Source organism: Natrix helvetica, assembly GCF_964273705.1.
Source record: "Natrix helvetica genome assembly, chromosome: 3".
NCBI lineage: Eukaryota > Metazoa > Chordata > Lepidosauria > Squamata > Natricidae > Natrix > Natrix helvetica.
The window spans coordinates 131,743,062-131,764,403 of record NC_138549.1 but is presented as its reverse complement, the minus strand read 5'-3'; the positions used below and the strand labels follow the sequence as shown (position 1 = coordinate 131,764,403).

The 21,342-nt window shown below is 38.5% G+C and overlaps 1 protein-coding gene across 7 annotated transcripts in view; it reads right to left on the bottom strand.

Annotated features, from left to right (window-relative positions):
• LOC309389533 (C4b-binding protein-like) overlaps window positions 1–21,342 on the bottom strand; it is a 33,134-nt gene that overhangs the window by 10,135 nt on the left and 1,657 nt on the right. For 2 of the 7 annotated variants that reach the window (XM_081948043.1, XM_081948042.1), the window contains 7 exons: window positions 15,707–15,892; window positions 14,229–14,420; window positions 10,969–11,151; window positions 8,863–9,054; window positions 7,182–7,373; window positions 2,806–2,832; window positions 1,643–1,706 (listed from right to left, as the gene is read on the bottom strand). In XM_081948043.1, coding sequence (XP_081804169.1) covers window positions 1,643–1,706; window positions 2,806–2,832; window positions 7,182–7,373; window positions 8,863–9,054; window positions 10,969–11,151; window positions 14,229–14,420; window positions 15,707–15,892 — 1,036 coding nt within the window. Of the gene's footprint in view, window positions 1–1,642; window positions 5,833–7,181; window positions 7,374–8,862; window positions 9,055–10,968; window positions 11,152–14,228; window positions 14,421–15,706; window positions 15,893–16,253; window positions 16,302–21,342 lie in introns of those variants that run through there. The other 5 variants (XM_081948044.1, XR_014174956.1, XM_081948045.1 and 2 more) reach the window with 5 other exon arrangements.

Sequence of the window (21,342 nt, the reverse complement as noted above, 5' to 3'; positions counted from 1 at the left end):
TACGCCCAGGTATGCATGTACCGGAGCCAACCTGGAGCACCGGATACCGTTCTGATATGGTGTTCCGGAGGGCCCAACCGCCTACCCTAACTCCTTACCGATGTCTAAAGGCTTCTGCGCTTCCGCGAAGCCTTTAAACACTGGTAAGGAGTTCGGGTAGCACCGAACAGCACCTGCACAACGCTCCGTGGAGCAGCTGGAGCATTACGGATGTGCTAAAACGCATGTCCGTGCTACACGCGCGCTGCACGCATCCATGAGGACGCCACTGGCCCCGTTCTAACCGTACTGGTTGGAACGGGATTTGAAACCCACCACTGGTAGGTAGGTAGATGGAGAGGGAGAGAGAGAGAGAGAGAGAGAGAGAGAGAGAGAGAGAGAGAAATACAGTAGGTAGGTAGGGAAAGAGATGGTAGGTAGATAGAGGGATAGAGAGAGAGAGAAAAATACAATAGGCAGGTAGGTAGATGTTTCTAGGTGTATTTATCCATAAGCTGGAGAAGGAAATCACTGAGAACCTGCAGCACCTAAGACTTGTTTCTGCTGGCACAGCACTTGATCAATGTAATTCTCATCAACCACTCTAACTAAAGAGCTTTCCGAAAGGAAAAAAAATAGTTTTTGCACTCAGCAAACCTCTCCAAAAACAGCCTGTTTTTCGTGAAAACGGGCCTGGTTTTTTTTCAAATAAAAGGCATGAATAGCCTTGGGGGGGCTTGCAGAGTGCTCCTGGGGAATGGGGGAACAAAAATGAGCAAAAACCAGCCTGTTTTTCTTGAAAACGGGCCCGTTTTTTGTCAAAAAAATTGCATAGATAATCTTATGGAAGCTTATAGAGTGCTCCTGGAGGCTGGGGGGGGTCAAAAAATGGCCCATTTTTTTCTCATTTCTGCCCTCCCCAGCCCCCAGCAGCTCTCTGAAAGTCTCCATAAGGATACGTGTAGCCATTTTGGTGATGGGGGCGAGGCTTCGGGAGGCAAAAAAATGCTGTATTCAATGTATAAGACGCACCCAGATTTTTAGCTTCTTTTTTGAGGAAAAAAAGTGTGTCTTATACTCCAAAAATACGGTAGATGCTTCCATGGTGAAAGCTTGTGACATCATCGTTGTCCAGGGTACCTAATTTGAGGTTCTTTTCATGTTACCATTAATGAGCCCACCGAACTGGTACCTATTTATCTATTCACATTTGCAGGCTTTCAAACTACTGGGTGGGCAGGAGCTGAAGCTATGGGAGCTGTGCCTGACATTCAACAGAACTCAAGCTTCAAATGTGGGCTTGCAAATTAACTCAGCATCCTAATCATATGAGCCTCTGCATTCCTACTACCATTCCTGAATTCATGATAAGACATAAATATATATGTAGCTTTTATTCTTTAACAAAAATGCACATCAATGCAAAGAAAAAAAGTTTAGAAGCAATTTCTGAAGGAATACACATAGACTGATACAAACACAAAACAGCATAATCTGCCTACTTCTTAGCTTCCTTTTTTCCCCACCATGGAACTACAATATATGTATATCATACATGAATGGCATTTACACCGATACTGCATTTTTTTATATCTAAAAATATTTTAGTGCCCATATGAAGCAAAAAAAAAAAAAAAATTAAAAGGAAATAAGACAATTCTACCTTTCTCCTACATATTTCCGGTAAAAAATTGCGACTGCCAAAATCCACAAAGGTAATGTACACCCTAAAAAGAAAAAAATATATAAAGTGCCATAGTAAAATTACAGTGTCTTAATAAAAATAATTAAAACCAAGAAAATTAATATGTGATTCAAAATGTGGTTACTCGGTCCTTTAATTAAATCCTTACAGCTGGAATATTATGTGGAAACTATTCCAATCTTAATACCTGTTAATTGCAGAAATTCACTATGCTGTGAACAATTAAATTATTTGAACGATCAGTATGAAAATTAATTCAGAACAAACCAGATTGAAAATTTCCAAAGAATTCTTAAAAGCAGTGACCAGCAGACATAAAGACCTAAAACTGGACATTAAAAAAGATCCAAAGTTAATACCTTCACAAAAATTATTTTCCCAAACACCTATATAAGATAGAACCATAAATCTAGTATCCTATTAGACAGTCCTAGGGAATTATCACCCACATACTATATTGCAAATATAACAAGTAAGCAAGCAAGTAAATGCACATATACTAATAACTGATAACCATCTATAGTGAAACAATCATGGGAAAAGAACAACACCTTCCTAATGAACCATCTCATCATATAATTATTGACTCCACCAATCTCAAAGGATGCAATCAAAATGCAAATAAGACAAAAGTACCATCGTATCAAATAAATTGTCTACCAGCATCAAGGATCAATCACTTGCAAAAAATACCATACTCCCATGCACCATACAAGACACTCAAGCATGTGCAGGGCTGGTATACAAAAGGATATGTAACTCCTTTATCAAAAACACTTTCTTCAGAATTTCTACTGCAGTATTACCTGACAAAGTAATGAAATGACTGTATCCAAAACCCAATCACAGAGAACTCCTACACCATGAAGGCAAACCCCAAGCTATACAAGTTTATTACCATCTCATGAATTGAAACAATAGAGACAAAATTGTGATCTGTGTTATCCATATTTGCACAGAAGATCAAGAGAGGAAGCTTGGTTATACTATTGAGACATCTGGGTTAAGATGAATGGAAGAACTAGTGAAGTAGATGACATTTCCCAAAAACGAATTGCAGATTTTTCAAAACAGCATTGAACAGTGCTAAGATTTACATTTTCATTTTCAAAGTTACATACCAAATATAACTAGTTTGATGAAGTTACCTAAAAAGAAAAAGAAACATTATTCTGTAAGTGATTGTCTTACAAAATAAGCATACAGATTATGGAACAATGAATTATTCAGGCTAGAAAACTCAGCAGAAATTATTAGCTGAAATACTACACTTTGAGGAGGTTCATATAAAGTTTTTTTTAATGAGTTTTCAACCTAAAAACCTATTGTACAATCAAGAAATCACAGTTTTAAAATAATATAAATTGATCTACACATTCTGAAATAAATTTTATCAAATTTTCTTTTAAAAATACAATAATTAATATTGGTTATCAATATTAAGCATCTAGAACAGCACAAAACAACAGAGTAAGATTGCCTGCATTGAAGTTTTTTCCAAAGAAATAGCTAGTACAAGTATTAAATGATGTCAAATAATGTAATATCAAATTTAAGCACTAGCTCACTGCAACTAACAATCCAACTAATATACAGCAAAACTGCAGTTATCATTGAATATCTGGGGTGCAAAGTCAACAAAGAAAAAGGGCAAACGGTGCGCCACCAAAATGTAAGATCAGGCTGGAAAATAAGATTAGCAAACAGATAAGATTCAACTAAACTAGAACAGATGAATTCAAAGAAACTTTAAAAAAAGAAAACCAACAAATACCTAATCAAGAAATGCCACTTAGAAACAAGGAAGATCAAGGAAGCATTGGAAATAATAAAGGAGCAAATAACAGTTATAATCAAGAAAATTAGCAGATGGGAAACTCAAATTGCAAATTATGAACAAAATCTCCAATTTCAATCCACCCAGAAGCATTTCTATTATTCTATCAATGGAGAGACTGCAATGAATCAATCAGTACCTGACAAGAAAGAAACAGGGCAGTTCTGGGTGAAGATATAAGAAATATAACAAAAATGCAGTTTCGTTAAAGATGGTGGATGAGAATAAAAAAGATAAAATGAAAGAACTTGTAATAACAGCAGAAATGGTGGAGAAAAGGGTAAGATAGATCAAGAATTAGTTAGCAGCAGTTGAGGATAAGTTTCATGGATTTTGGTTGAAGCATCTGACCAGTTTACATGTACTTGTTGTCAAGCAGCTTAACAACATACTGCAAGGAGGTGGTATGGAAGAGTAGCTAATATCTGGCATAACCTATCTGATAATGAAAGATCCAGCAAAAGAGGCAACATCAGGAAACTACAGGCCAATTACCTAATAGCCAACAACTGTCAAATTACTGACTGGTGTGGTAGCTGATGCAATCTAACAGCATCCAGTTGAAAACAAGCTATTTCCATCTGAACAGAAAAGAAATCCCTCAAAAAGCAGAGGAACAAAAGATCAACTCCTAATTGACAAGACTGCAAGGGAAGAAAGACCAATATGAATGTAGCTTGGATTGATTACAAGAAGACATTCAACATCCTGCAACGATTGGATAATCAAATGCCTAGAAATAACAGGAGTCAGTAGAAACATCAGAAGCTTTGTGCAAAGATCAATGGCACAATAGAAAACATGGTTGCTAAACAATGGTAATAGATTGACAGAGGTTAACATCAAGAGAGGAATCTTTCAAGGAGACTCACTTTCACCACTATTGTCAACAATACTAAGGACTCAGGCCATGGCTATCAAACACCAAAATATCTGCCAGACTATCCTACCTCCTTTACATTGATGTAGTTGTATGGAAAAACATTATCTGAATCACTGCTCAATATTGTGCATCTATACAGCTAAAATATTGTAATGGAGTTTGGACTGGACAAATGTGCCATGCTTATTATTAAATAAGGAAAATAGTAAAAGCTGAAGGACTCCCCATAGAAATAACATCAAGAATCTCGATGAAAATGATCACTGTAAATGAAAATGATCCTCTGAGCATCCTTCAAGTTGACAACACCAAGCACACTGAAGTCTAGGAAAAGATTAGAATTGAATACATCAAGAGAATGAAGTATCACTTCAAGTAACAAGCCAACTAATGTACAGCACAGTTGCAATACAGTTAGGAGGAAATACCACATAGTGATGGCATTTCTTCTTCCAAACTCAATGGAGGAAATATCATCAAGGCAATTAACACCTGGGCAATTCAAGCCATCAGATACATATTTGGAATAGTGAACTGGATTCAAGCAGAACTAAAAGCCCTGGATAACACTCGAAAAATAATGACAATGAATCATGCCTTTCATCCTGAGAGCAATGTTGAAGACTCATTTACCAAGGAAAATGGGTGGGTATGGGGTGTTGCAAGTACATCACAAGTTGAAGAAGTAAAAAAAAAAGGCATTGAAAGAATATCTGAAGGACAGTAAAGAAGATTGTCTGGAGCTAGTATACCAGAGGGGTCTTACTGAGTACTACAGAGACAAAACTGGCCTGCAGCAAAGATCAAATGAAGGACAGAAATGAGGCATGGGAAGCCAAAACATTACATGACCAATACATTAAACAAAATAGCATGGAAAATTGATAATAACAATATCTGGCAATAGCTGAGATCAGGAAAGTTGAAGAAAGGGACAGAAAGTTGCACAAGACCAAGCCCTATAAACAAAAGCATACAAAGCCATAATTGAAAATATAGCAAAAGATAGCAAAGAAGCTGGTTAGCTGCTGCAAGAAAATACACAGACTAATAACAACAGCATGACAAAGTAGCAACAATGGTGCTACTTTCGAAGAACTGCAAGAAATACCTTTGCTTGTAAGCAAGAACTAGTGGCATCATAAAATAGAGAAAATCATAGACTATGAAGAAACTAACGTGCTCTGGGATTTTAGAATTCAAAGAGACAGGCACACTAGATTTAACAATTATCAATTAGAAAGGCAAAAATGTTTACGTAGTGGATATGGTAGTACCTGGAGATAACAGAAAAGAAAGAATTGTACAAGGTAACAAAATAAAACAGAAATAGAACTGTGGCAAAAGAAAGCAAAGATAATACTAACAGTAGTAGGCGCCTTGGGTGCAGTCCTAAAACAACTGGAGCATCAATTAGACACAATCAGCATAGACCAGTGATGGCGAACCTATGGCACGTGTGCCACAGGTGGCACGCAGAACCATTTGTCAGGGCACGTAAGGCGCTGCCCTATCAGCTGGCCAGCGCGCATATGCGTGCTGGCCAGCTGAGTTCACCTTTTTAAAAACCATTTTTCGCCCTCCCCAGGCTCCAGAGGCTTTATAGGAGCCTGGGGAGAGCGAAAAGAGCCTCTCCTGCCCCCCCGGAGGCCCTCCGGAGGCTTCAGGGACCGTCCGGAGGCTTCCCTGAAGCCTTCGAAATGCTTAAAACAACTCTCCGAGCAACCCGGAAGTGATTTCTGGTTTGCTCGGAGGGTCGTTGTAAGCATTCCGAAGGCTTCAGGGACTGTCCGGAGGATTCCCTGATGCCTTCAGAGCACTTAAAACGACCCTCCAAGCAAACCGGAAGTCACTTCCGGTTTGCTCAGAGGGTGGTTTTAAGCGTTCCGAAGGCTTCAGGGAAGCCTCCAGACAGTCCCTGAAGCCTCCGGAGGGCCTCCGGGAGGGCGGGGGAGGCTCTTTTTGCCCTCCCCAGGCTCCTATAAAGCCTCTGGAGCCTGGGGAGGGCGAAAAAAGCATGTAAAATGGGGGGGAGCGTGTTGTACGCGCATGCTCATTGGGGGGGTCGGGCATTGCATTATGGGTGCGGCATGCCTGCACACGACCCCCCTGCACTCCCCCCACTTGTGGCACGCGAGCCAAAAAAGGTTCGCCATCGCTGGCATAGACAAATTCACCATCAGTTAATTGCAAAAGATAGCTTTACTGGGAATAGCTTACATACTTTGGGATAATTCTAATAGCAAAACATCAATATCCAAGATTTATCCAAGATTTATCCAAGATTCTTGGGAAGGACTTGATAGGTGGATAAGAATCCAGTCTGAATATCTGACAGACTATGCGACAAACAAGTTTTCAGCACAGAGATACTAAAATGTTATTTACACACTATAGGAGCTGGCAGAAAACATACAGGTTTAAAAAGACCAGAACTTTCAATTTTTATTTTACCTTGCTACAACAAAGCAAAATCTGATTTCTGTTCACATAAGAAACAAAGGGAATAGAGAGGTAAACTGGGAATGCATCCTTTGGTGCCATTTACTGTCTTCAGCTGAGTGAATTGCGTTTTTTCCTAGATCATTGCATTAGGTAGTATTTTTCTTTTATGTGAAGAAAGCAAAGCAGCTCTCTTCAGCCTTCAATATATTTTGTCAGATTAGAATTCTACAATATTCAAATCATGCTATATTTTAAAAAGAGAACTGAAATAATTTCTAGGCAGTTAAAACAATGTATACTTAGTATAGGTATATATTCTCATTGATACTTACTCAAATGACAAGTTGGGACACTAGGAAGCCATTTCTTCCCACCAATATATTTAATCTTAGATGGCCCTTTCAATACATAGCCAGCATGGCATGCAATATCCACCTCATCTCCAGGCCTGTAATATTTTCTCTTCCCATGGACTATTTTTCCACGATTGATGAAAAGATGAACATTATCTGGTGAAGTTTTAACTAAAAATACAAATAGGTATTATAAGCCAAAAAAAAAGCAAATACTGAAATTGGTGCAAAATATACATATTACATATTTTGCACACCCTCACATCGTGAACATAAACTGTTTCAACTTCTTTGCTCAAGACAATGCTATAGGGCAGTGATGGCAAACCTATGGCACGTGTGCCACAGGTGGCACGCGGAGCCATTTCTCAGGGGACGCGAGGCACTGCCCTGTCAGCTGGCCAGCGCGCACCTGAGTTCACCATTTTTAAAAGCCATTTTTCACCCTCCCCAGGCTCCAGAGGCTTTATAGGAGCCTGGGGAGGGCGAAAAGAGCCTCCCCCGCACCCCCCGGAGGCCCTCTGGAGGCTTCAGGGACCGTCCGGAGGCTTCCCTGAAGCCTTCGGAACGCTTAAAATGACCCTCCGAGCAAACCGGAAGTTGGAGGGTCATTTTAAGCGTTCCAAAGGCTTCAGGGAAGCCTCCGGACGGTCCCTGAAGCCTCCGGAGGGCCTCTGGGGGGGTGCGGGGGAGGCTCTTTTCGCCCTCCCCAGGCTCCTATAAAGCCTCTGGAGCCTGGGGAGGGCAAAAAAAGCATGTAAAAATGGGGGGGAGCTTCTGCTGTGCGCGCATGCGCACTGGGGGTCACGCATTGCATTATGGGTGCAGCACACCCGCACACAACCCCCTGCGCTCCCCCCACTTGTGGCACGTGAGCCAAAAAAGGTTCGCCATCGCTGCTATAGGGCATCGCACACCAAAACAACGAGGCATCCAGACAGTTCCCTCCCCCCATGCTATCACTCTGTTAATCCCTACAATACTGTCTATGCCCTGGGATGTCAAACCACCTAGTAGGGCTGTATTACTTATCCTTCTCGTCTATCTTATTACCTATTTCCTTAGCTTCTTCTGACTATAACTTAGTTGTTTTATCACAGGACTTATGCTGATTGCTTTTATTTAGTATCATATTTTGAGTTATGTTGATTGCTTATTTTGTATTCTATGACTATCACTGAATGCTATATCTTATGATTCATGATTATTGTATTTTAAAATTATGATCATTATTTATCACTTGTAGCTTTTATGTACTGTACCATGGCCATGCGTGCCATAGGTTCTTTTCAGTGTCACCTCTCATGTGACTCACTACATTATTCCTTATGGCGGAAAATGTTTGGTACTCATCATTTTTGGTACTCATCACACCTCTTTGAACCAATTAAAGATGAATATCACGGTACCACTGTATCATGTTCATTTTTAGATTATTTTAAAAAGTCTATGATTTCCAGTCAAGCCTCAGTATATTATTGAGAAGTTCGTTCTTATATGTGTTATAACGAATTTAATAAGTACTTATTGAACCAGTCAATATTCACTTTATGGAAACTGATAATATTTAAAACATATTTCTCCTATATAGCCACCTTTGTCTACATTAAAGCATTAGAAGCAATAGAAGAGAACACTTCAAACCTAGATTTATACTTACATAAACATAATTGTGCAGGAGGATGCCAGAGATTATAACCTTGACACTGTATAGTCATTATTATGGTGTCATCAATAAAAGAATAGTTCCGGTTGCAAGTTATGACAACTGTTTTTCCAGTTTCATACTGAGGTTGCAAAGGCTCTATGTCGCCATTGAGGATCGATGGAGGACCACATATGCCTGGAGCAACTAATAAAAAGAGTTTTTAAGCAAAAATTATCAAGACATATCATCTATCTACATTCTGATAATGCTGACAGTATGTTACAATTCAGTTTTTCCTGATTAGTTCATATTCACATTACAGTCACACATTTGATCCATTTCAAGCTAGAGATGTGTCTATCTTACACTAAATTACACTTTGATGTATCTATAAATAGGTTTCTAGGCAACCAGACTAAAAGATTAATTGAACTTCATTTCAGTTTAAATTATCCTTCAAATCATGCCCTGGGGAAGTATCTGTATAGGCCTAGTTTGTTTGTGGGTTGTTTTTGTTATTGCAACAATAAAAATCATTTATCTTGGCCTTTCCTTCCTCTGGTTTTTTTTTTTTAATTATTATTTCCCAAGGATGTCCCAATCCAATTCATTCCAGGTATGATCCCTCTCAGCTCCAACCCTGTTCTTCAAGGCAAGGAAGTGCCTCACCTTCAACTCCTCCCACCCGCCTATTTGCCACCACCTCTGACCTTTTGGCTACTCTGCATTCTGCCTAGCCTTGGGGCTGCTTGCCATGCTATGGGACAGAGGTTTCTTGGTGTGACAGGCTGCTCTCAGCATCTGGCAGCAGCCTGCTCTTCCAGGAAAAAACAGACTAAGAGCTTGACTAGGAGTCCACAAAATGCTGCCACATCCACAACAAAAACATGCAGTCAGGTGCCATTGACCTTCATAACGTATATTTTTGAGGCTCATTATTCATTGGTGCTTCACTCATTTATTAGATAGCAACCTGCTTGTAAACATATTGCAAACGTTTCTGTTAATTTTGTGCAAGTTATTGTAGTTTAGTACACTATTGAGAAAACTTAAATTCATATTCATTCTCAGCCACAGAAGTTCACTTGTAGTTTTTGCCAGCTCACTCCTTCTTTTTGACAAAACTACCTTAGAGGGCTATTGTTGTGGAGAAAAATGAAAGAAAAAGTGCTATGTGTTTTTCCTTGTGTTCCTGAAGGAAAAGTGTGACCGAAATCTAATCAATCAGTAACATCTTCTCAAGTAAATAATCCCTGCCCACCAGTTCCTTTTCCCAGTATTTGCTGTACACTTACAACTTAAAGTACTTTGTGCTTATGGATTTTTCTACTTTTTCTATTTCTCCTTCTTCCAACTTGGTGTTCTTCTTTTGAATCCTCAGCTAATATCTCCCATACAATAATTGACGGAGATTAGATTTTTAACTGAAATTCAATTTCCATGATTCCATCTTTTTTGTACTGCTGGGTTATTTCCTGCTCGTCCACAGGTAAAAATATGAAAATAAGAAAAGATCTTATTTGCTCAGTATGTCCTCATTAAAATAGGGCAGAGATCCAGTATAAAAACCCCTTTGCTACAAGCCAGCCTGGCCTGAATAAAATAAAATAGATGATTGATTTGTTAATTTTAATCCACTTTTTAAAATGTTATTAATACTTATTGGGTTTGTTTTCGGATAGCCTATCTAATTTCCTTTTAACTTTTGTAATATGTGTTTTTTTAATGTTGTATGCCGCCCTGAGTCCTTTGGGAGAAGGGTGGCATATAAATCCAATAAACAAACAAACAAACAAACAAGTTCATAGGATGATTTTGGCTGGTCACATAGAGTTGTGTTAATCAAAAATTGGAGGAGGAAATGCTATCAAGAACATTTTTCTCAACTTTGGGATGCCTGTCATTCTATATTACGCTACTATTATTATATGAATAATTATGCTGCTCACACATGACCAATTTTCCACAGTTGGACAAGACCCTACATAACATTGAATGGGATAAATAGAAGTCAAGGTATGAATTTCATTGTATGAATATTAACCATTCTGAGGGCTTCATTTAAATTATTTATTACCAAGAAATTCCAATCTAGTATTTAAAAATGTAAGATCTTACTCTTTTTACATGATGGTACTATGGGAACCCAATTGTTGTTCTTTTCACATCGAATCAAATAATTTCCAATCATAAAATACCCAATTTTGCACTGAAATTTAACTTTGCTTCCATATGTATATGTCTTCTCAGGTTCAGTTATCATTATTCCATGTTCTACCACTGGATCGTTACAGAATACCCCTAATAAGATAGGAAAATAAATACAACCATAAGATATAAAATATCATAGATTGTTTCTGTATATTTTTAATCTGTTTTTCACCTGAACATAATCCAAAAATACAGTACAGCAGAAATCTCCAGTGATTTCTCCTCCAAAAGGCAAACCTTTTTCCTGAAACTTTGGATCAAATTTGAACTGAAAACTTTTAACTATTATTTCTTTATATGCCACTTTGATTTGCATCTCTTGGTATTGATCAATTAAATATATAAACAAAAACTAAAGGATTCAACTGGAAGTTCTCCAGCTGGACAGACGAGGGGGTGTAAGCTCTGAAGAGTCTCACATGAACTCTGTCTGACAAAACAAATGCGAGATCCTTTTTGGGATCAGACCCCCCATGTGGGGAGGTGAAGAAGGGGCAGCATCTCATCAAACCCAGAGGGAGGCAACAGGTCCCTCGCAGGTAGGAGATTTGCCCTCTAAATCAGAGTAGAAATGGCAGCATGACAGCATGGCTGCACAAGAAGCTGGCTTCCAGCCAAAACAACTGAATAGGAGCATGAGATTGAGATGAAAGACTGGTAAGAAGATTCATTTAACCACAGTCATAAATCAAAACTTGGAAAAGGCAAAGAATTTTGAGAGTACAAACAATATTAATAGCCAGATCTGGATTTTGGCAAAAGGAAAGAAAGGGAAAATGGAAGGTTGAGACTGTAGCCCCACAAAAAAGCCATTTGTTTGAAACAATTTGGACAGAAAGGAAGAAAGCAGAGAAGTGACAAACCCACTCCAATGCAAACTCTAAATTTGGTTTTGGATTTAAAATAGAAACCAAACATTCTGAGATTATTTACTTTGTCCGAATTTCTTTTAACTAATATATCTTAAGCAACTCCAATTAATGAGAGGTAGAATGCAACAAGGGAGAAAAATCAAGGAAAAAGCACTATTTTCTCACTGATAACTGATAACCTAATCTTGCCTGTGCAGGAGATTTAATTAACCAACTGCCATAAATCAGAATTTGGAAAAGCAGGAGATGAAGAGAAACATACCCGAGTTGGACTGTATGCAAGTTTGTTCCAATTAATATGTTTTGAGCAACCATAACCAAGGAGAAGTAGAAGGCAGCAAGGGAAAAAAATAATAATAAAATCAAGAACTGGGAAATACAAAATTTTTCTTTCTTTGCAAAAGATCAAGATGGCTCTAGCTTCTCTTCCATTCTCACATTAGCTAAATTTAAGGTGGACCAGAATTTTGAAATAAGAACTGTATAACTAACTGCAATTTTGGAATTGGACATTAAGGAAGAATAAAAGACCAAGATGGCTCCTGTCGCTGTTCTACACAGCAGCTGAATTAGATAAATTTAAGGTGGACCAGAACTATGAAATAAGAACTGTATAATTAACTATAACCTTGGAACTGGACTTTATGGAGAGGTGAGAATTTGAAGAACCATGTGAAATTATAAAAAATATGCATAAATCATGAAAATCAAGCCGAAATAGAATTCTGAACTCAGAGAAGCAGGAATTTAAAGAAGGGAAGGAAGAAGGGGGAAGAGTTAATGAAGGGGTAGAAGCGGTGGGAAATAAGAAACAGACAAAAAATGTCTTTGTGTTTGGCAGTGGTATAGGGGAAATTAAAAGGGGGGGATGTGTCCCAACAAAAGGAACTAAAAAGCAGACAAAAGATTTTACAGAGGCTGACAGTGGCTTAGGGAAAACTAAAGAAGTTTACGCCCCAACAAAGGGAAATATAAAAGATTTCTTTGACGGTGACTTGGGGACAATTGAAGAGGATGGATGTGTCAAAACAAAGAAAAGGGAGAAGGCAGGAATAGAGAAGTGGGACAAAAGGCTTACTGGGGAAAAAAATCAGACAACTAGAAATTGTTATATGGGGAAATATAAAGCTGAGATAAAGGGTTTTATTCCTAAATATGACTATAAAATTGTGTTGCTGATTGAATATGATGATGGAAAGATAATTAAATAAAGGTTAAAATATATGGAATATGGAAAATATGAAACTGATATGGAGATTGTAAAGCAGAGAGTTGTCATTCACTTTTATACATGACGATTAAACTGAGTTGCTAATTGATTGAGTATGACAATGAAAGAACAATTAAGCATGGGTTAAAATGGACATTTATAGAACTTCTAAGATGATGAACAAAATGTGATGTGTACCGCTTGGTATTCTATATAGTAAATTAAGGTAATTGTAATGAACATTGGACAGCAAGGATTGTTATTTATAGACAATTAAGGCTAACCTAAACCAAGAGATGGAAAAATAGAGAGGGAACATGAAATATGTTTACAATGGGAAACTATTGAGATTTAAAGACAGAATCACAAATTGGAGGCGTGTAAGGATGCATAACTATATAAATATAATGATGAGAATAGCTGGAAATTGTAACCAGGTTTACATCTTGGCCAAAATTAGGCTGAGAGGGGGTTTAAAAGTACAATTACTATATATGTACACCTCTCCCTCTCCCTCCCCCCCTCTCTCTCTAAAAAGGAGGAAGATGTGTTAAATATGTATATTGAAAAGAAATTATAAATACCATCAACATAAAATGGAGCTTGTTCAGAAGCTGAAATAAACCATAAATGAGATGAAGAGTGTGAAATAGAGGTAAGGGAAGAAGAGTGGGATAGGAGAGAGGACAGGGGGGGAAGAGGGGGAAAGAAAGGAGTGGAAAGGGGAGAGAGGAGAAAGAGAGAGGAAGAGGAAGTAGAGAAGGACGACAGGGAAGAAGGAGGGAGGAGGAGACAGTGAGAAGAAAGTGATGGATAAGGTACAAATATGGTGTATGGAGAGCAGAAGAACCAATAATTGTTTTTGGGAGTTGATGATAAGATGAATTGATGTTAACATTTAATAATACAATACGATGTTGGCTATGTAATAGTATACATGTAGTTATATGTTATGAAAAATAAAAAATAAAAAACTATACAAAAAAAAGAAATAAAGTAAAATAATTATTCAACGTTACTTAAAAAATAAAAAGGAACATAAAACAATTAAATTTTAAACTGAAGGAGGGAGGGGGGGGATCAACCTTTGCATATGGGTGGTTTCTCTTTCCACAGTTCTGTTAGATTTTTATTAATACTGCAGACCATAATGGATGCCCCAATAAGGGAAAGATTTTTATTGCAACGGTAATGTATTTTTGTTCCAAAAGGGTAAGTGGTTGCAGTTCCATTGTGAAATCCAGCAGTAATATTTGGAGGCTGTCCACAATATATTCCTGGTGGAGGAAGGGGAGAAACAATTTAGAAAAAAAATACAAAATGATCATGGATAAAGACTAAGACAGACAACAAATTGTGTTTAGACAATATTGGGGGATTATTAATTGTTACAATTTGTAACTACTTCCCTATCAAGATCCATAAATGGAAAATGTATTTGCACATGTATATACAATTCTAAGAACTTATCAACAAAAAGGCCCCCAAGAGATAATGGAAGTCGTGACTTGCTTCCAGATAAGTACTGTGAATCAACTGAAACTCGACAGTGTCCTCAGGATAAGCCAAAAATTCTCATTTAAATGCCAGAGAATGCACTGATAGAAAAAAAGATCTGTAAGAGTGCTACGCTCTCTTATTACAAGGTCCAGCTCACATTCTCTCTTTAATTCAATCTTTTTCCATTAATGTTGGGTTATTTGGTTATCATTGTTGGTTATTTCAGACAATATAAAACTGTGTTCCATTCTACTCAGCAGAAAAAACAGTATAGTATTTTCTTAAAATAGAGAGGACGAAAAGACCTAGATTTGGGACCAAGGTAGAGAAAATATGCATATGCTACTCACCATTTCTATGTGGAAATTACATTTAAAGCCAACATAAGAAAAAAATAGAACTGTTTTGAATGACCACTGGACACTGATCAATTCTGAAAAATTAAATCTACTACATGCTAGAGGGACCATGCATGCTAGAGGAAGAAACATCTTTTTTCTTGTGAAGCATACAAATAACATTTAAACTTTTTTTTTTCATTTAGCTTAGGGAAGGCAACTTGAGACATAACATTTAATGTATTTTTTTGCTCAATCCATCCCTTGTAGCTTGAAATACATATTGCTGGGGTGGGAAAGGCAGGAGAGCAGATATGTAAATTGTATGCATATTTCTGATACTCAAATATAAACAAACATGACACTATTGTGAACAGAACTAAGTTTAATTATATATGTCGCAGTATTATGGTTACCATATCCCATATCATTATACAATTGTGGGAAATTTTTCCCATTATAGCACTGCTTATGTAGGACCAAGTATCAGGGTGAAAAATCCAAATAACCACTAGAGGTCAGCAAAGAGTCAGAGCTTTTCTTTTACCATCCAGCAATTCTCCAGGTTCTTCAGCCAGAACTGTCAAGTTTAGCATATTTCAAAGAAAACATTACAACAACCACCTAATAGGAGGTCCTTGATGGGTTTTTAAAAATATTTTAAGTCTTTAATTCTTTAAACAGAACAAAAACAAATGCATTTTTCTAGTAAGAAAAAGACATACTTTTGCATACGTCTTTATTTGGTTCCCAGATACCCTTACGACACACCACAAAGCTTTTACTTTCATCGATTGGTTTAAATCCAGGTTTGCACTTGTAGAAAACCTGATAATAATATGTAAGGTGTGGGATACCAAATATTGGTTCAGAACCTTCAAATGCTGGTAAGTTATAAACAGGACAGTGTTCTGGGAGGGGAAAAAAAACAATTGTTAAAGATGTCATATAAAACAATAGGAGTAAAAATGATATATATTAAAAATAAACAGAATAAAGCATGTTTTACTAATAATTAAAGCATGCAACAAAAATATTTTATAGTACATTTATAGATCTTTTCCATGGATCTATTCCTATGCAAACTCTTATGAGGTTAGCAAATATTCTCTTTTCACTGTTCTCATCCTATAAGATTCATTTTTAAAGCAACCCGAATATTTGAAGAAAAAGATAAATCCTTTTAAAATCATGAAATATACAAATGTATGTAGCAAAATAAAAAGTTTAAAATGGTAAACAGATCTAAATACCAATTTGAAATCAATATACCTGTGTATAGAAACATGGAAAAAGCAAAGCTCCAATTGTTGGTGTACAGGTAACTTATCCCTTCAAGAAGCCACTTTCTTTTTCCACCAGGTTCTCCTAAGCCAGTGGTGGGCAACCTTTTTTTTCAACTGAGCCAAATCTCGCCAAAACAACGATTGAAATTTATTTGGAGAGCCGCATTTTTAAAACCGAAAATACATAGGATGGTACACTGTTTTTAGTTTCAATAAGTTTTTATTGAGAATATTCTGCATGCAAGTATCCACATAGGTCGGGAGGATACAAATAACACAACTAATAAAACAAAAACTTTAGAACGATATTATTTATCGATAACGTTAAATTCCGTAAAATTTGCCTTACAATGTAGAGAAAATTACATCCTGACAATGACTGACAAAGTCACAACCACTAATGTGAACATTGGCCTTGCATTTCCTTGGATAGTTTGAGTAAGTCAGGTTTGTATGTTGTTGATTTTAATTTCATCTCTCTCTCCCACTTTCTTTTTTTCTTTTTCTTTCTCTCTCTCTCTCTGGCTCTTTGTCTCTCTCTCCCTCCCTCCCTCTCTGTCTCCCTCTGTCATTTTCTCTGGGTGTCTATCTGTCTCTCTCTCTCTCTGTATCTCTCTCTCTCTCCTCCTTCCCCCATCTCTGTCACTCTGTGTGTGTGTGTCTGTCTGTCTCTCACTCTGTTTGTGTGTGTGTGTGTCTGTCTCTCCCTCTGTCTCTCTCCCCTCCCTTCCTCTCTGTCACTCTGTGTATGTGGGTGTGTCTGTCTCTCACTCATTCACTTAATCACTCACTCTGTGTGTGTCTCTCTCTGTCTGTCTCTTTCTTTCTCTCCCTCCCTCCCCCTCTCTGTCTCTGTGTGTGTGTGTGTGTGTCTGTCAGTCTCTCTCTGATTCCCTCCCTCATTCCCTCTCTGTTCCTCTCTGTCTGTCTGTCTCATTCACGCACACACACACACACACACACTGTGGTCACCTTGTTGAGTGTGTTTCAAATGTGATTGGAACACTCAACAAGGTGACCACAGTGTGTGTGTGTGTGAATGAGACAGACAGACAGAGAGAGGAACAGAGAAAGGGAGTGAGTGAGGGAATCAGAGAGAGACTGACAGAGACGAATCAGAGACGTACTTTTAACTACCTGGCAGCGGCGTTTTGCCTTGGGGGGCTCCTCAGAACTTCCCAAGACTTCGGAGGGAAGTTTACAGCCCTCCCTCGGAACGCTTCGGAGGGAAGCTTCTGCAAAAGCCCGGGCGATTGACAAGAAGTCTCCCAGGCTGTAATTTTCCGAGCTGTGCGCACGCGCCTGTTTTCCACGGCGTGGAGCAGCGGCAAGATTCTGCGTGGCGAGCGATGATTCCAGGGGCCATCCGGGAAGATGAGGAACGCGAGGGGGGACCCTGCCCCCCCACTGATGGCCCCCGGAATCATCGCTCGCCGCGCAGAATCTCGCCGCTGCTCCACGCCGTGGAAAACAGGCGCGCGCGTACAGCTCGGAAAATTACAGCCTGGGAAACTTGTCACTCGCAGAAGCTTCCCTCCGAAGCCCGAGAGGAGGGAGGGGTGCGGGCGCCCGGCACACAGAAGAGCCGCATTAAAATGTGTAAAGAGCCACATTTGGCTCGCGAGCCGCGGCTTGCCGACCACTGTCCTAAGCAATTCATGAGTTTCCAACACTAATGGTCTAATTTCTTGGGTCATCTCTTTTCCCTTTTTAAAATTGGGTACTTTAAATGCATTGATTTAGTTATCTATGAACAAAACAGTAAAGCCAAAACAGAAGCTCACTAATCCAAAGTATCCTTTATTATCTGAGATATTAAATCATTAAGGGAAACTTTATCTGTCTTAAGTTAGCCACTACTACTATATGTTTTTAACTTTGGCAATTCTTAATCAGCAGCTAAAAAAAGGTTTCACTGGAATGTCATTGTTATACAATTCTCTCCAATGGGATTCTCAAGCCTCATGTTAAACAGTGCTGTCCTATGGAATGGGCTGTTTTGGGGTAGCAGGCAGCATTAAATAAATTTTATGTGCAGCCCTTGTTTTCAATGGAGCTATTCAAAATACTTCTGGTAACTAAAGGATACTAGCTATCCAAGCTGAATAAAATCCTAAACAATTTAACTTACTATCCTTCAAATAGTGGATCAAGGAAAGAGACGGTGTTTTAATGTTGGATCAGCAATCCTTTTATTTATTTTATAAAAGGATAATATCTGGGGCTTATCTAACATTAAAATCATGTGTGATCACTATCTATGCATGTAGAAAAAAGGAATATGAATATATGAATATGTATATACAGTACATACAGAGAAAAAGAGGGAGATCAGTAGAGAACTATTTCCTAATCTATGGATATTGCCTCAGTAGGCATACTATCTATTAATACTATGACTAAAATGGATTGTTTTATTTATATGAGGATTGTCTCACTACTTCTTTTACTACTCAAAGCAATGTGAGCTAAAACCTGAAATCTTCCTTTAGTCTATTCTTTCCAAGATTAGCTACAACTCCTAATAAAAATGAACAAAAATCCACACTATATCATTAGCTAACCAGATTTCTTAAACCATGACATATGTAGATGTAACTACAAAAAACCTTTTCTTGAAGCTGAAATGATATATTGATTGACTGACTAATTTTATAAGATGTATAAGGTTACCAAACTCTAATGATTCTGTGTAGTGTACAATAAAAAGTACAAATAAAGTAGAGATAAAAAACAAATGGGAAACACCAAAAGTCCAAAAGTAAAAGCTACTTTATCCAAAAGATATACAGAGAACCCACTAGTTCAGGGGTGGCGAACAAGTTCAACAAAAAGAGCCAAAATTTTAAACTGTGAGAGTCAGAGAGCCACACCACGCAGTGACCTGCCAAAACAGACAAACACTCACACAAAAGCATATAATTTTAACAATAATATATTAAACACATAATATAACATGCTCAGTCAGGTGTTTTTTGTTATAAATTTTTATAAACCCATTAGAGCTGCTGTATAACTTTTAAATCCATAAATAAGTGGAATCTCTGTCCACCTAACAACCTACAAGATTACTTGATGACCACAACCAGGAATGCCACACTTGCAGTCATTAAACAAAGCAGTCACATATCTCGCTTAATGACTGCTTTGCTCAGTGACGAGATTGTGATTGTAAATCGAGTACAACCTATACATGGGTAAAGCCTGGTCCTAATATTATCTTCCTTTAACCTAATATATGTATTATAATATATATATGAGTTTGGATTATCTTTGATATCTATTACAATTACAGGCTGTGAGAAAAACACTCGTAGAATTTTGGGAAATATACTAACCATGGAAATTCAATTAAATGTTTTCTCCTATTTAAAACTCTGCTGCTCCTGAACCCAGAGCTTCAATATGCAACCATTATTATTAATTTGAGCAATCATTAGAACCTCACCGGAATCCTGCAGCAACTGTGCTAGACTTTGAAGCATTATTTTTTTGGGCGCAGCAGAGGGCGCTGTTGAGCTGAACCCAGAAGTACGGTCGACGCGACGACGCTTGCCTGCCCTCCACCAGCTCTGAGCTGGTGGGGCGGAGGCAAGCGTTGTCGCGTGGACCGTACTTCCGGGTTTAGCGCGTGATCCGAGCCACAGTATACTAAATAATGGTAAGAGGCAAAGAGCCTCATTTATTTTGGCCGCGAGCCGCATGCGGCTCGCGAACTGCGTGTTCGCCACCCCTGCACTAGTTGTTCAGGCCAAGGTCTGAGGAAACAGCCAAGATTTCAACTCTCTTTTAAACACCATCTAAATGAGGTACAGAAATCTCAGGGGAGATGGTGTTGTCAATGGCAGGTGCTAGCATGCAAGGCTCCCTGGATCCCACCAAATGGAATGGCTTAACAGAGAAGACCTGAATCATGCCTACTCTGCCAGCCATTTCAATCTCACAGAAACTACAAAAGACAGACAGCCGTTTAGATAAACACTTCAGCTCATGAAGTAAGTTATATGCCATGTCCATAATCACCCATCCTGTTGAATTATATACCAGGGGCAGGTTCTGGATAGCTTTCAGTGACAGCACTAAGTAGAGTGCAGTGCAAAATTCCATGTGCGGGGTTCCCAAGCATGAGTGACAGTTTAAAAGACACAGTTTTGTAGCCAACTTGGGGGGGGGGGGGGGATTGAACCTATTCATCCAGGCTTTTACATTATTCAAGTATTGTCTGGTCAGTCTCAGATTGAAATATACATTTGGATAACATGCACATATTGATGATACCTGAACCCAAAATGATGGATGATCTCACCTATCAGCTAAACATAAATATGAAACAAAGTAAGGAACAAGGAGGAGCCCTGAGATAAGTCGCATACAAGAGTCTGAAATGTGTTCTGTCTTCTCTATGAACACCTAGCAGGAACCAATCATGGGGGGGGAGGGGCAGTCTAATAAGTTTATTTAACCAGTGTATCCAGAGAAGAAGTATGCTGTGAGTATCTAAGACCAATTGATATGATTCGCCTTTAATTATTGAGTAAGCTAGGTCTATAATACTTCAGCAGTACCAGACATCATACATTTGTTGTATGTATATGTACGTACGTTCATACATACACACTCATACACACATACATACATACACACACACACATATATACACACACATGCACACATAATTATATATAATTATCTTAGTTCCAGAATAACTCTGGAGCACCTTGAGCAATTTCAACCAAACTTGGTACACAGATGACTTACCTTCTGGAAACAAATACTGGGGGGTGGGGCGGTAAGACACCCCTGGGGTGTGTCTGTGTTCCAGCATAACTCTGGAACGCCTGGGCTGTTAAGGAGAGCGAGTGCAGCATACTAGAATGGCAATTATTTGTGATGTCAAGGGAGGGGGAAGGAGAGGCCATTAAGGAGAGCGAGTGCAGTGTCCTAGAGCAGCAATTGTTTGTGAAGACATTCCTTCGCAGCTTCCTCTGGAAAGCCAGCCATGATGTTCACCCTCCAGGGAACCCAAGGGGAAGCGCCTCATGGGAGCACATGGGAGTAGGAAGAAGAAAGATCCC